Source organism: Quercus suber, unplaced genomic scaffold (genome assembly GCF_002906115.3).
Source record: "Quercus suber isolate HL8 unplaced genomic scaffold, Cork oak 2.0 scaffold_13, whole genome shotgun sequence".
NCBI classification, from domain to species: Eukaryota; Viridiplantae; Streptophyta; class Magnoliopsida; order Fagales; family Fagaceae; genus Quercus; species Quercus suber.
Window position 1 is genome coordinate 2016929 of NW_027069478.1, and position 15864 is coordinate 2032792.

Sequence of the window (15864 nt, forward strand, 5' to 3'; positions counted from 1 at the left end):
TCAAAAAAAAAAAAAAAAAAACTTATTTCTAATCTTCCTAGAACCCCTCTGACTCTGACACACTCTAAGATATTTTTTGTTTTTTGATGGGACTTTGGAGTTAGTATAGAGTAGAGCCCCAATCCAAATGATTTTAAGTCATTTTTTTTCAAAGTTTTTATCTTAAAAATCACTCCTGGGACTTCGGAGTTGGGAGTATCATTTTAGTCGCGAATCCCAACATATATTTTATCAAGAAAAATGCAAGCAAATTTGTATCCCCCAAGAACACATTTTGCCAGTTCAGAGTTAATTTCCCTAGTCCATTTTTAATTAGTATCTTTTTTTTTTTTTTTTTAAATCTAAAAAAGGGGACTCGCGTGTAGCAGTCATTTCCCACGCCCCATAGACAGTTGGATAAGCCCATGGGTACCACCAGCTCGAACTGAAGCTCGGAAACTCCGAACCCACACACACCCAGGCTCTATTAGTTTTTTGGGACTTCAAAAATTGCAATTACAGTCCTCGTGAGAACTCGAACCTGGATGTGATGAAACCTCAACAGTCACCTACCAATTGTACCACACCCACTGGTGGTTTTTAATTAGTATCTAAACTAAACCACGTGATAGGTAATATCTTATTCATACTCTCACCAAACTAATCAATCTACAAATCCATCAAAAAAAAAAAAAAACTTAACCAAAAAAAAAAAAATCAATCTACATAATCTGCCAAACCATGTAGCTTTTACAAAATCAGAATGCAATAAGACAAGCTCGTAGGCAGCATTCAATTAATTCAACTAAAAGAAAAAAGGTGTATGCGTCTATATACTAATATGATTTCCTTTCAAAATATCATTTGTATTTGAGTAAAACCATTTTATAATTAAATTAAATATTACAAATCTAAAAGTGTATACATCTATATACTATTTAAATAAAAAGAAATGAACTTTTAATCATGAAATGAACTTTCTCCATTTGAAATGATGGTTAAAAGTTAAAATGAAGAGGATCTTGTTCCATCACACAATTGTTCAACAAAACTAAGAAAATGATGATTATACAAGAAGTTCAAAACTTCAATGCATTATATCTATTTAGTTCCTTTAAAAAAAAAAAAAAAAAAAAAAACCAATGGTCCTCACAATGAGACTATCTATTCTTCATCTTGTTAATCATAGAGAAAATTTTCGAAAATGTCGTAATTTAATGATACTGTCTAGGGTGAGTTTAGTATTAGCTTAAAACTTTAGTTCTTATGTACAGATTTTTAAAATCTCATTTTTTTTTCCATTTTTTCAAATTATTTCAAAGTAAAAATATGCTTTAGCACACTTTTAACAAAAAGTTAGATAAGTTATTTCTAAATGGATTAACTATTTGAACACAATTGTGTACCAAAAGTAACAATCCTATCACATTTTTAGAGTGAATTTAATACTTATGACTCAACTTCTCCCTCATTTGGATTTTTTATTTTATTTTATTGAAAAGTCAGTCTCTTAGTATACTCAATTATTTGCGTATAAAATTCAAAAAGAAATTGAATTGTGACTCTTTAAAGTTCTGCATAATTTTTAAAGTCAATGGTAGGGGCAGTAAAATTATTGGAGTTTTATAGTATTACTCAACAGAGTCTTACGATTTAAACATAACACTTGTACCGGCAATGACTGAGATATCCCTACTCGTCATCCTTGATTTTTAGATTGGAAAACGACAAATTCCTCGAATCCCAGTATTTCAATCTCAAAGGATAATCTCTCAAGTCAAACATTACGTTGTATAACATGCCTACAAGAAGAAATGAATAAGAACACGTGTCTGTCAGTTTAGATTGCACCCATGTAATACTAGTTCTTTGAAGATGTAATAAACAAGAAATTTCTTGTTTCTTTTCGTCCTCTGTCATGAACCTACGAGAAGGTGTTGCATTATGCATATATAATATGATATAATAGAAATAGAGCTCACCTATTTCTTCTTAAAAATAATCCATACAACCGGCCAAGATGTGGTCTTGCAGTTTACATGCAAAACAAGGACTTGGAATTAGTTTCAAAGAGATTCGTTTCTATAATTACTTAATCTGTGTAAAACAAGGACTTGAAAATAATCAAATACTTAAAAATTCTAAACACTCGTGTTTAAGTCGAGTAATTTTCAAGCCTCGTAAACTGCTTTGAGTTCAAAACTTTTAATCAGTATTTTAGGACTATTTTCAATAAGAGATGTTCTTATAATTACTTAATGTGTGTAATATGAGTACTCGGAAATAATCAAATACAGAAAAATATCTAGATATTCATGTTTCAAAAATATATAAAAATAAAATCATGCATATCTGTTGATAATAAAAAGAGCAAACAGAGGCAGTAGTTTGGTAGAACCTGGCGGTGGCGTAACTTCCTGGTACCTTCCTATCAGTTAACTCTCCCCCAAACAAAACTATCTCATACCATATTTTAAGTCCTGAGTTGAAAAAACACAACTTGATAAAAACTTTTAAAGCCAAGTCAAATTTGCACATGCGTTTCTCAGAATCAGAGGAAAAAAAAAAATTAAAAATTTAAGTACCATCCAGTTGGTGTGAGACCCATCTCATAACCAATCAAGCTTCAAAGATTCCCTTTTTTTATTTTTCTTAGCCTAGCTATATAAAACAACAAAAGCTAGTACACAAAAACAAACCAATCTTATCAGAACTCTAAGTTGTGACCCACCAACGTTTGTGATTTACTGCACCAACCTCTAATGGTGTGTCCCACAAGTGACGGCTCTGATTGATGGGGTTCACTATTGGTCAATGTTGACCCAACAAATGGACGGTTGAGATTGATGGGGTTGACAAATTGTGGACCCCACTTTTGTTACAAACTCCAAGTAGACTTCCTTTTGGTAAAAATGGTAAACACAAATTTTTTGCTGATATATAGACAATAGACTCAGCTGAGTTCCATTTTCATTTTCAATTCTTCTCTTTGAAACATATGGATTGAGAACCCAAGTCAGAGGAGACAAAGGGTATCCAAGCAATATTGAATCTGGTGAGCATCTCACTCTAACGCTTTCTTTAAGTTACTTCTCTTTCTAGGGTTCTATTGAGAAAAACATATAGCTTTTTTTTATTATCATGGTACGTGTTCATAATATTTTGAAGTTGTTCTTAATTAGCTCTTAACTCTTAGTTTGTAATCATGGGTATTGGCTAAATATTGAGATCCTTGATTTTCCTTCACTGAAATGTTTGAATTTTGGAAATTTGGGGTTATTTGATTGAATTACAAAAGGGATAAAAATTGAGGCTCTTAAGTAATTAAGCTCAAACCATATTTGAATTAGGTTTCGGATCTTTTATTTGTCTTAAAATGGAAGAAAGATGACAGTATTTGGTAACTAAGTTCAGTAACAAGTTGAAGTTTGAGCCTTTATGGGGATACTTAGGATATTAACTTAAGCTAATCAATTGAATGAAGAAAGAAGAGATATATATAGGGTAGCTTTTAATTTCTGTGAGTAAGTTGACTTCTAATGGAAAAAGGGTAGCTCGTAATCATTGGTAGGATCAACGAAATGATTTCATGACTAAGTTTCTGGGAGAAGGTTGGATCCTTATTATCCTAGCATAAGTACATAAAGAAACTGAATGAATTTGGTCGAAAGAAATGGAATGATAATAAAGTCCTTACTCTAAATTGATTGAGAGAGTGAATTGGGAGTCTAAATTTCTGAGTGAGATTGTGATTTCTGTGTAATTATATTGTCTATTTGATGCTTAAGGTTTTCTAGTTTTCTATCCTCCCCCTTCCCCCCTCCCCCCCCGGTGGAGCCAGGTGTGCGCGTGGAGCTCAAGGAAGGTGACACCGTGAGGGTTGGTGGCTCCAGCAGAGTCTATAGGCTGCATTGGATTCCTTTGAGCTGCGCGTATGATTCCGAAAACCCATTTGTGCCACCGGCATTTGAAGACAAGGAAGACGAAAATGCAGAGGACATTTATCAGGTAAGGCAGTTGTTTGCTTTTACCAGCAACAAATTTACAATACCCACAAGTTGTTTGTAAGATTGTTCTTGATTTTTTTTTTTTTTTTTAATTATTGGGGATGTTTTAGGATGTTAAATCTTTGTCTATTGAAGAGATAGATTCATTGGTAGTGGAAGGAAAAGAGGAAAATGAATATCAGGTGAGATTAGATTGCAGATTGTAGATTTTTTTTTCCTTTTCTTTTTGATAGTTGTATGTTACAACAATGGGGGATGAGGGATTTGAACCCTGGTTCTCCTTATTGAGCTACAAGGCTCTTGGCCAGATATTTTTTTCTTGTAAAATGAAGCTGATTTTCCTTTTATCTTTGAATGTTCTTTTTGGGCTTTTACAGGATGAGAATTCTTTGTCAGTTGAAAATAGAAAAAATGAATCACAAGAATTAAGTTTGGTGGAGCTAGAGTCTTTATGTTTTGATGAGAAGTTGAAACTTATTGCGAAGAAAGAAGTACCATCAGCACCTCCATTGCCTGAAAACATGGTATTTGATGAAATGGAAGGAAATGAGAGCTCATCAAGAATTGATCATGAACTGAAGGAAATCTTTGGCCTATGGTCTGGGCCCTTGGAACCTAGAGCTGAATTGGTGAACTTGTCTTTTCCTGTTGGGGGAGAAGTTATATCAGAGAATGAAAATCAACAATTGGAGAAAGAAAGTATGAGCTCAAAACCTCATTCTGTCATGGAAGTGTTGTCTGAAAGAGATGCGCCTGAGAGCTCCTTAATAAGTTCAGAGCAGGAATTTGAGCTTTCAGAAAATAGAGGTTCTCCAATTTATGTTCACAACGAAGATGAAATGCATTCTGTGGCCGAAGTACCTAAAGAAACTGAGAACATCTCATTGGGAAAAGACCATAGCTATTGGTCTGGACCTCTAATGATGGAGAACTTGTCTTTGCCGGTTGAGGGAATTCCTGTAGTGACTAATAATCAACAAGTCAATGAAGAAAACCAGACCCCACAGTCTATCTTGGCTTTGCAATCACCATCTAATGGTGGAGTGGAAGAAAATGGCACAACAGAACAAGAAATGAACTTGCTGCTGAGCCTGGAGTATGCATCTTCTGATGAAGAGGGCAATCCAGAAGCTGAATTACTTGAAGAAACCAAAAACCATAGTGTATCAAGGAAGAGACATGAAGTGATGGAAATATCGGGCCTTTATTCTGTACCCATTGCAATAGAATCTGCTGATTCATCTTTGTTTGCTGGGGAAATTCTTGTAACAGTTCTCTCAGAGTGTACAGAAAACAAAGAAAGCCAGAGTCCACAATCTGTTGTTAATGCAACAGGACTATCTGAAGTAAAAATATCAGAAAGCGCCCCATTACAATCAGAAGAAAAATTGAATTCACGTAGCATTTGGTCAAGAAGAGGTAAAGCTGCTAGTGTTCCTCTGATTCGAACAGGTGAGAGTAGGAGTGAGATCATCATCGCTGGTATTGATGCTGAAGTTGGAACACATAATCGGGAGAATACAGAAAATAATTCAATTTCAAAGGCTCTTTTCACTGGTTTAGATGAAGAGGAAATCTTTACCCCGAATAAGGAGAATTTTACCCCAAACACTCTTGTAGTGAAGTCCTTGAACAAGAACAGTAGGGTAGAAGAAATTAAGCACTCAAAGGCTCTTTTCACTGGTTCAGATGAGGAGGAAGAAATCTTTACTCCGGATAAGGAGAACTTCAGCCCAAACACTCTTCTGGTTAAGTCCTTGAAAAAGAAGGTTATGGTAGAAGAAACTAAGCAGTCTAAGTCATGCAGATCCTCCTCGTCAAAGGTTACTTTCAGCCCTGGTATCCATCCGGAAGATGACATGACTGCCTCTTTAGACAAACAGAACCATACACCAAAAGTTCTCCAAGAACGGAAATCAGCTAGACTAACCTCAAGAAATCGAGTTAGGTTGGAACAAGGATAAAGAGGAGATCAGATAGGGTTCCCTTTCAATCTTTACTTGGGAAGTCACCAGGCAAAAGCAGATCTGAGGCTTCAGTCCCTGACACTGCAATGGGAAGCTGCAATTCTGTCACCAGTACTCAAACAATGGTGAAGAAGGTCACTAACATCTCTTCTGTAAGTTGTTTAATATTAAATGTTACATCTGTTTAATAATTTACTCCCTTGGTATTAAGTTGCTCTTTACATCATTTGCAGAACAACTCCAATGGAGAGGCTGGGAGAAACTGGAATATGGTAGTGGACACTGCTACTCTTCTGAACAAGGAGTCAAGGAAGACATTACATCTTTTGCAGGGTCTTAAGGGAACTCATTTGATCATTCCAAGAATGGGTAACTAAATTATTTATGCAGTTCTCTTATTTAAATTTCACGATCTCATATTTACTCAACTAGTTCTTCTTCCTACAATTGATGATTTTTTTTAATCAGTCTTAAGGGAATTGGATTGTCTGAAGCGACGTGGTAGTCTGTTCAGAAGAAGAACAGAGGCTTCTTTGGTATTGGAATGGATTGAAGAATGTATGGTGAAAACAAAGTGTTGGATTCATGTGCAGAACTCAATTGAGGAGGCAAGGGCAATTGCTCCTACGCCTCCTGCTACTCCTCAATCTTGTTTTAGCCAGGGCACTATGGGGTTTTCTTCTGGGAAACCAAGCTCGATGCCATTTTCAAGCCATTGGAATTTAACAGAAATTGTTTCACCAACAGAAGATGACCACATCCTTGACTGTGCTCTTTTATACAGGAAAATGAAGAACGATGGACGTCTTGTCCTTCTCAGTGATGATGTTACACTGAAAATCAAAGCCATGGCAGAGGTACTATCTCTGCTAATATAATGCCCTCCCTCCCCTAGCTTTCTTTCCTTTTGCACTATATGAACTCTGGGCTTATATTTTCTGCTTGTTTTTGCAGGGTTTGATCTGTGAGACAGCACAGGAATTCCGTGAGAGTCTGGTGAACCCTTCTCTGACAGGTTCTTGTGGGCTGATAGCTCTCCCAGAGGGCTTACATGGTCTTACAAAGATGATATAGTTTTAAGGGAGCAGTATTATCGCTGCCCTTAAAGAAGTCAGCCAAAGGAGAAAGTGCAAAGGGTTTGAAGCTCATTCTGCATCATAATTCTCATTATGGGCAGATTTATTCAGTCAGATAAACAATTCAGTCTGTATTTTTTCTTTGTTTCCTTTTTGGGATGATTCAGCCTGTATTGCAGTAGCGGCTGGTACCTATAATATTCTTTGAACTATATGATTATAGAAATGGAGCTCTTTAGGTCAATTTGTGACCTGGGATTATTGTTTTTCTGCTGCTACCTACAATATTCTTTGCACTAAATGATTATAGAAATGGAGCTCTTTAGGTAAATTTGTGACCTGGGATTATTGTTTTTCTGCTGGTGTCTACAAACAATGCTACTGATTTTGACTGTAATATTCTGGGACCAGATCTTCTACTCTTGATAGATAGTTCTTGCTCTTCTTCAACCACTTGTCCAGGTGATGAAGTAACATAACATCAGAGTAAATGTATGGCCAATTTTTTTTTTTTTAGTATATGTATGACAACTTTAGGCTTGAAGCATGGTTTTTGGATTATGCATACATTGGTATTGGTTTGTCTTCTATTGGCGGAAATCAAGGAATTTAGGCTAGTCACATGATTATTTTTGGAGCCTTGTAAGGAAGTACTCACATAATATTCTCCCAGAATCACTCCTTTGTATAATTGATTTTGAAGTTTAAAATTTTCACCGTTTAGAGACTATGTTGAGGTAATCATATGATAGGCCATATAGATTTTCTTCCACTATTTCGTTTTCTTTCATCTTCAACAGATATGATTACATTTTCGGAAACCAAAGTAAGAAAATAGGATATGAATGACATTTTTTAAAGGCTCTTCTTTTCTGGCTAGACTTGAAGGTTCTCGGGAACAAAGCGAATGGGGGTAACTAGGAAATCATATAAAATACTGATAAGTTGGTCAACCTTTAACACATCTGACATTAGATCATTTAACAAGTCATGCCAATCTGTATTATGGAATGGATATTCTATGAGCATTTGGCATCTATCTAGGATGCTATGTACATCTTACAATGTAACTAGGTTTTCGAGCACCTTAGGGGCGGGGGGACGGGTGGGGAGTCCCAATATAGTTCTTTGTTGTAGTAATGATACTCTAAATTTCAACCTATTCTGGCAGCCTGAGGTGCAGCTTCCAGAGTTGCTCATGCAGTTTGTAATTTTCTTCTTTGCTTTGTCTTGATGAACAAACAAATGGCCTTGGAATATACAGCAGAGAAGCTATTAAAGAAAATCAATTTATTAAAGCTAAAGAAATTAAATAGTACATGGATCACAATCTTACAAAATATTACAGATACTAGGAACTTCAAGCCTTCTGCCAGTATAATTTGAGTTACATCAACATCACTCAGGATTATTAGAACTTGATTCTGCCCCAGTTTTCTGAGTGTAATTACAGGACCCTGGCACAGTGTAATTACATGACCCTGGTATAAGAAAAGATAAAGAACTCTCTGAATCTTCATATGGGGGTCGAGGGAACTCATGAAACCCACCAAAATTCCATGTATCAAAGTTCAATGGCGAGAAATATCCTGTTGGATCCTCAATATTTCCTTTCACATCAGCAGTATTTTGTACTTCATTCCCATTGGAAGCATTGGAGCCAAAATTGAAATTTATACTTCTGACCTTATTTATTGCTTCATTGCCTTCCCCTCGATCAGGTGGTACAGTTGGGCCTTTAGTTTCTTCAAGGGGAATGGCAGGAGTGTGTCCTTGGAAAAGAGCAATGTGTCCAAAAAGCTTGTCTTTCCTTGAGAATGTTGTGCCACAGGAACAAAGCCATTTATCCTTGCCACAATGCTTTTCATGAGTTTTGAGGTCTGCAATAACTGAGAATTTTTTGGCATTGCATCTGCTGCAAGTATAGCTTTTATCACAATGAGTCCTTTTATAATGGTTTTTGACACATAGAATAGTCTTCAGAGGCTGAAACTTTTTGTGTTCCTTGTTCCGCTTGCAGCCAGCATACGGGCAGGAATACCTCTTAATAAGCATCGGTTCAGAGGTGGCCTCTTTATTGGGTTTTGCAAGGGCTGCTGGGGTTTTGTACTCATCCCCATGACCACGCATGTGCATCCGGAGATTTGCATCCCGCTTGAAACCCTTCCCACATATCGTACAAAAGTGGGTGTGAGGTGCAAGGATTTCTTCTTTTTCTAACTGTAAGATTTCATAGGAACCAGGTGGAAGGTTCTCTCCTTCATCAGCATCTTCATCATCTTTTGATTCATGTTCTTCCATATTGTAATTCTGTTCATTCCCACAATTAACAGTTATATCCATCTGGTTAGACTGATCAGAAACTTTGCTTCCACCATTATTTTGTGGCTGAACACTGCCGTTCGGGCCTACTGTGGAAGGCAAGAAGAGCCCACCAAGCTGTCCAAGCTGTCCAGTAGGAGTAGTGCCGGAATGGGGCTTCACAGATGGGAGAAGACTACCTGCAGTAGAGATCAACTGAACAATAATTGAAGTAAGATCAGTAGTGATGAGCTGCTTTTGCTGAGCTACGAGTTCATCTGGTCGCCCCAATGCTAGGCTTCTCCTGCCAACAATCAAATGCACTAAATCCTGGAGCTGATGTATCTTTTGCTCCAGGAAATTGAGATTATTTAGCATTGCTCTTGGATCCCAGTCTTGGATTTTCCCTGTTTGAATTGTCCCATTCATCTGAACATCTTCATCTGTAACCTTATTATGATTATTAGGGTTACAAGGAAGTGAAGATTGGGTTTCAGAACGTTGCTTGAAATCTTGGAAAGGTGGTTCAATTCTAGTGTTGTAATCTAACATGGAGGGATCCTCCCATTTCTGCTGAGGACGCTGAGAACTGGTAAGAGGTGTGTCATCGGAGGAGATATTCTTAAGTAATTCATTCCCCGAAGAGAAAGACTTTCCCCAGGTGTCTGCAGTTGGACATGGCATCTCTTTGTGATCCATTTCCAATCCTAATTGCACCTATCACAGTTGGAATATTGTGATGAATTAGACTATAGCAATCAAAATTCAGAAAGAAAAAACACTGCCGCCACCATCATATTGCTCAATTAAGATTGCCCTTTTTTGAAGGAGGGGGGGGGNGAGAGAGAGAGAGAGAGTGTGTGTGTGTGTGTGTGTGTGTGTGTGTGTGTGTGTGTGTGTGTGTGTGTGTGTGTGTGTGTGTGTGTGTGTGTGTGTGTGTGTGTCTTCTTGGCAACTACAATAACCCGTTTAACCTCCCTTTTAAGGTCCCATGCCAACATTAGCCTACCAAACACTGTCATTAATAATTTTTTTCTTTTTTCTTTTTCTTTTTTAGAGAAAATTAATATGATTTAAGTTTGCGTGTTTTGATGAGAAAGTCTATCACCAGTCACAACACTCTTGTTTTGAGTTGTAGTGGGTGTCAGTTTTTTTTTTTTTAACGTATGGTGGGTTAACACATTATCTTGTTGTGAAAATGTTATGAGACTTTGTTGTGCTTGTAAAAGAACTTATTTGTGTCCAATAAAAATTGAGATCTTCTATAGGCATAACAAAATCTCACATAAAGTGAGGTGTCAACCCACCATAGTTCTGAATAAAATGAAGAAAATGAATAATGTTGCCTCCACAACATATTTTTCTAGCAAATTCTAGGTGGCAAGTTTTTTTTTTTTTTTTTAAATAATTTTTTTATAAGATTGATGGAAATCTATTACTAGATCTTATTTGGATTTACCACTTAAATTATTATTTTTTTCCCACTAATAGTAGCTAGCAACTTTAAGTTTGTTATAAATTTATCATGAAAATATTGTAAATATCACATATCTAACAAAAATTATTATGAAATTATAATGACGCTATGAATATATGTAGTTAAGGGACCGAATTTCAAACTTTAACCATGGTAATATTTGAGAGGGAAGAGACCAAAATTCAATTGACCCTTATTAAAAAAATAATAATAATAATTTTTTTTTAAAAAAAAAGGACAATTTAAAGCAAATTGCAAATAAGAAAAGAGTAGCCGTTAAAGTGTATTACAACGGTCACCTTTTCAAATATTCGAAATCGACAGCCTCCAAAACCTTTCCAATCTCTCCATTTCCTCAAGTATAAATTGTATTATTTTAGAACAATTGTAAAATCCTATCTCTCTTTCTGTGGAAATCCTCACGAATGGAAATTCCATTTTCATCCCTGATCCTCTTGAAAGCATAAAACCCAGAAAACACACAAATTCTTCAAACCCCAATTTCTTTATCTCTCTCTCACCCAAGAAAGAAAAGAAAAGGCCAAAACTCCACCATGGCTGAAAAGAAAGAACAAGAAATGAAAATCCCAGTTTTCACAGTTCTTAAAAACGGTGCTATCCTCAAGAACATCTTCATTGTCAACACACCTCCATCACCAACCTCCATTTCCCAAGATTACGAAGAAACCTTAGTTGTTGGACGACACCCAGATTGCAATATCACATTAACTCACCCCAGCATCAGCAGATTCCACCTCCAATTCCATTCAAACCCTTCAATCCAGCACCTTTCTCTCATTGACTTATCTTCAGGTATATAAGTCTCTATCTTTGTTTCTTTCTTTGATTTTGAGTATTGGGTTTTTGATTCTTGATGGGTGTCTTGACCTTTGTTGCAGTGCATGGGACATGGGTTTCTGACAAGAAGGTGGAGCCAGGTGTGCGCGTGGAGCTCAAGGAAGGTGACACCGTGAGGGTTGGTGGCTCCAGCAGAGTCTATAGGCTGCATTGGATTCCTTTGAGCTGCGCGTATGATTCCGAAAACCCATTTGTGCCACCGGCATTTGAAGACAAGGAAGACGAAAATGCAGAGGACATTTATCAGGTAAGGCAGTTGTTTGCTTTTACCAGCAACAAATTTACAATACCCACAAGTTGTTTGTAAGATTGTTCTTGATTTTTTTTTTTTTTTTTAATTATTGGGGATGTTTTAGGATGTTAAATCTTTGTCTATTGAAGAGATAGATTCATTGGTAGTGGAAGGAAAAGAGGAAAATGAATATCAGGTGAGATTAGATTGCAGATTGTAGATTTTTTTTTCCTTTTCTTTTTGATAGTTGTATGTTACAACAATGGGGGATGAGGGATTTGAACCCTGGTTCTCCTTATTGAGCTACAAGGCTCTTGGCCAGATATTTTTTTTTGTAAAATGAAGCTGATTTTCCTTTTATCTTTGAATGTTCTTTTTGGGCTTTTACAGGATGAGAATTCTTTGTCAGTTGAAAATAGAAAAAATGAATCACAAGAATTAAGTTTGGTGGAGCTAGAGTCTTTATGTTTTGATGAGAAGTTGAAACTTATTGCGAAGAAAGAAGTACCATCAGCACCTCCATTGCCTGAAAACATGGTATTTGATGAAATGAGAAGAAATGAGAGCTCATCAAGAATTGATCATGAACTGAAGGAAATCTTTGGCCTATGGTCTGGGCCCTTGGAACCTAGAGCTGAATTGGTGAACTTGTCTTTTCCTGTTGGGGGAGAAGTTATATCAGAGAATGAAAATCAACAATTGGAGAAAGAAAGTATGAGCTCAAAACCTCATTCTGTCATGGAAGTGTTGTCTGAAAGAGATGCGCCTGAGAGCTCCTTAATAAGTTCAGAGCAGGAATTTGAGCTTTCAGAAAATAGAGGTTCTCCAATTTATGTTCACAACGAAGATGAAATGCATTCTGTGGCCGAAGTACCTAAAGAAACTGAGAACATCTCATTGGGAAAAGACCATAGCTATTGGTCTGGACCTCTAATGATGGAGAACTTGTCTTTGCCGGTTGAGGGAATTCCTGTAGTGACTAATAATCAACAAGTCAATGAAGAAAACCAGACCCCACAGTCTATCTTGGCTTTGCAATCACCATCTAATGGTGGAGTGGAAGAAAAGGCACAACAGAACAAGAAATGAACTTGCTGCTGAGCCTGGAGTATGCATCTTCTGATGAAGAGGGCAATCCAGAAGCTGAATTACTTGAAGAAACCAAAAACCATAGTGTATCAAGGAAGAGACATGAAGTGATGGAAATATCGGGCCTTTATTCTGTACCCATTGCAATAGAATCTGCTGATTCATCTTTGTTTGCTGGGGAAATTCTTGTAACAGTTCTCTCAGAGTGTACAGAAAACAAAGAAAGCCAGAGTCCACAATCTTCTCTCTCTCTCTCTCTCTCTCTCTCTCTCTCTCTCTCTCTCTCTCTCTCTCTCGAGTTTTTTTTAAGACTATTGTTTCACTCAATAGGCCACAAATAATGTCACACTAAAATAAAATTAGGGTTTAATTTTTATATTTTTAAACTTCATGGTTTAATTTGTTACTCAAGTTGATCATTAAAATAAAATTAGGGTTTAATTTTTATTTTTTAAAACTTCATGGTTTAATTTGGAAGTATAGAAAAGTTGATAGTAAATAAATTCTATTTCATACAAGTTTTAAGATGGCGTATACCAAATTACTATTGAAATAATTATAACACACCAAAGATTTGGAAAATTAGAGTACTACATAGTTTACTTATTTGACTTTTCCTTTAAAAAAAAGTTATTTGAATTTGTTACTAAACTTAGGGGTGAAATTTGTGCCTCATTTATATGGAACAAAAAGGGTCTAAAACATTTCTAGCCCAAGAAAAAATGTTAGTCACAGCTACTGTATACCCTAAAAGGACTAGTCTAATTATAATTGAGTCTCTTTGTATTTGTTTATAAAGCTTAGATCAAGCTAGTATACACTCAATGTGGAACTTAACACACACTACTAATTTAATATCATTCTGGGGCATCACAATTTCCCCTACTTAAATCTTTGATGTCCTCTTTAGAGTCCACTTGGTGGTATAATGTCTCTGGCCCCATGCTAGATTATTAGGTTAGGTGTTTTTCTTTCCATCTCTCTTTAATAATGTATGACAATCTATTTTGGAGATCGGTTGTGACTTTGGTGTGGTGGGTATGTGGTCATAGTTTAGAGAAATTATATGTTGTTTTAGAAACTCCAAGTCAACATCCATGTGGTGTTTCTAAGTCCAATGAAGAAGTGACGTGTATCAAAGAAAACACATCAACACTTCAGCCTTTTATACAACCAAAATACAAATTTGTCCTCAAAAATTTTGAAATCCCGCCACACTCTCTTTCTTCTCTCTGAAATCTCATTTCTCCAAAATCAAATTTCTCTCTCTCTCTCTTTCTAGTTTCTTCTCCCTGGAATTTGAATCCCATTTGTCCCAAATTTTCAATTCAAACCTCCGCCATGCTCTCACACAAATTCCTTTTCACCCCAAACTGGCACCACCCAACTATGCCATCGCACCACTTATCCTCGCTTTCTTTCTTTCACCCTCCCTTCCACTGCACCACTACAATACCTAAGTATCCTTGGTCCAACAACCATAAAGAGCCACCCCCATTTCATATTTCACACTAACTTCTTCTTCTTCTTCTTCTTCTTCTTTTTTCTTTTCTGTTTGCAATTGAAAGAACTAAGGCCTCGTTTGGGAGGAGGGAATGGAATGGAAAGGAATGAAAAGAATAATTTTAGAATATTTTTCCCTTCTCTTATTTGGGAGTTTTAATGGAGGGAATGGAAAACTCATTCCCTTATATGGGAGTTTAAATGGGAGGAAATGAAATGGGTATGAGAGAACACTCATTCCTCTCTATTCTATTAAAACCTTAAATTTTCATTCCCCCCCCCCCCCTCCCCGGAAATTGGGATGAATGAGAGGGAATATAATTAAGTTTAATGATTTTTTTACTAAAACTCTCAAAATACCCCTATCTATTTAACTATTTATTTTAAAATAGAAGTCCAATAGTAATATTGTCATAAAATGATTACATTTCATTTCTTCCATGTTGCTCCCAAACAAGATTACTTACATTCTATTCATTTTCATTCCTTTATATTAAAACATCCAATCAAGGTTACTTGATTTCATTCCATTTCATTCTTTTCCATTCATTTCCCTTTAATATATTTTATTCCATTCCATTCCTTTCCATTTCCATATGATCATTCCATTCCATGCCCTTATGAACTCTCAAATGGAGCTTAAGGAAATCAACATCCAAGTGCAGTGTAGGTGAGTCCTTTCAATTTTTATTTTTATTTTTTTAAATTTCAAACCTATTTTTTCCTTGGTCTATTTGCTGCTCTATCATTGAAATTTTTTGTATTTAACTTAAACTGTACTGTAGCTAAAGCTATTGCTTCAATTTGATTTTAAGTTTTCAATTTTTCCCATTTTGCTCTTTGTACAATGTCTCTGATTATCTAACACTCCCTTCGTTTTTTTTATTGGTTTTTTTTTTTTTGTTTTGTTTTGTTTCGTTTTGTTGTTTTTTTTTTTTTTTTTGTTTTGTTTTGTTTTGTTTTTTTTTTAAATTATAAATTTTTAGGAGGGGAAGGGAATTAGTTATGTGCTTTGTGGCTGAATTATAATGCTCTGGGAACTTCAAGCAGCGTTGGACAAGGAGATTGGTTGAAATCATTTCAGTTTCATAGTGGAAATGGGTTTTCATTGTGGTGGAAGGGGCCATTAATGATCTATTGTTTCAATCCCTCCTACTTCCATATGAGAATACTATTCAAGTACTGTGATTAACTGTACATTTTGTTGCCAAGTCTGATGGTTCATAATCCACTAATGGGTTGGAGTTTAGTATCATTTTGATGTAAGCTATCTGTGGTTAAAAATGAGGATAATTCAGATGGAGGAGAGATTTAGGCATGTTGAACGTTTTTGTGGGTGAAAATTTAAATGGTGATTATCTATTTGAGATTGTAT

General features: G+C 36.0%; 3 protein-coding genes across 4 annotated transcripts; 2 read left to right on the forward strand and 1 right to left on the reverse strand.

Moving 5' to 3' along the window:
* The first annotated feature begins 1183 nt into the window (after window positions 1-1183).
* Window positions 1184-7426, forward strand: LOC112017371 (FHA domain-containing protein PS1). Its single transcript, XM_024049826.2, is given in 10 exon segments — window positions 1184-1188; window positions 3768-3987; window positions 4097-4168; window positions 4364-5945; window positions 5948-6087; window positions 6187-6322; window positions 6422-6810; window positions 6908-6950; window positions 6953-7054; window positions 7057-7426. Coding segments are annotated over 10 exon segments (2781 nt in total). The 3' UTR covers window positions 7149-7426.
* An 878-nt stretch (window positions 7427-8304) lies between these two features.
* LOC112017362 (protein SENSITIVE TO PROTON RHIZOTOXICITY 1) lies at window positions 8305-10080 on the reverse strand. The gene has a single exon (XM_024049818.2). The coding sequence runs from the start codon at window positions 10027-10029 to the stop codon at window positions 8428-8430; it is 1602 nt and encodes a 533-aa protein (XP_023905586.1). The 5' UTR covers window positions 10030-10080; the 3' UTR covers window positions 8305-8427.
* Window positions 10081-11105: 1025 nt separating this feature from the next.
* LOC136070245 (FHA domain-containing protein PS1-like) lies at window positions 11106-13218 on the forward strand. 2 transcript variants are annotated; one of them, XM_065779936.1, is made up of 4 exons: window positions 11106-11620; window positions 11707-11912; window positions 12022-12093; window positions 12288-13218. In XM_065779936.1, the coding sequence occupies exons 1-4, from the start codon at window positions 11362-11364 to the stop codon at window positions 12984-12986; spliced, it is 1236 nt and encodes a 411-aa protein (XP_065636008.1). In that variant the 5' UTR covers window positions 11106-11361; the 3' UTR covers window positions 12987-13218. The 2 variants fall into 2 exon arrangements, with proteins under 2 accessions (XP_065636008.1, XP_065636010.1); XM_065779938.1 differs by lacking the exon at window positions 12022-12093.
* The last annotated feature ends 2646 nt before the right edge of the window (window positions 13219-15864 follow it).

Excerpts from the sequence above, each read along its gene's own strand:
- LOC112017362 (XM_024049818.2), bottom strand. The coding sequence starts at position 10,029 with ATGGATCACAAAGAGATGCCATGTCCAACTGCAGACACCTGGGGAAAG.
- LOC136070245 (XM_065779936.1), top strand. The coding sequence starts at position 11,362 with ATGGCTGAAAAGAAAGAACAAGAAATGAAAATCCCAGTTTTCACAGTT. Across the intron at positions 11,621-11,706 it reads TCTCATTGACTTATCTTCAG|TGCATGGGACATGGGTTTCT; the intron begins GTATATAAGTCT and ends CCTTTGTTGCAG. Across the intron at positions 12,094-12,287 it reads AAGAGGAAAATGAATATCAG|GATGAGAATTCTTTGTCAGT; the intron begins GTGAGATTAGAT and ends GGGCTTTTACAG.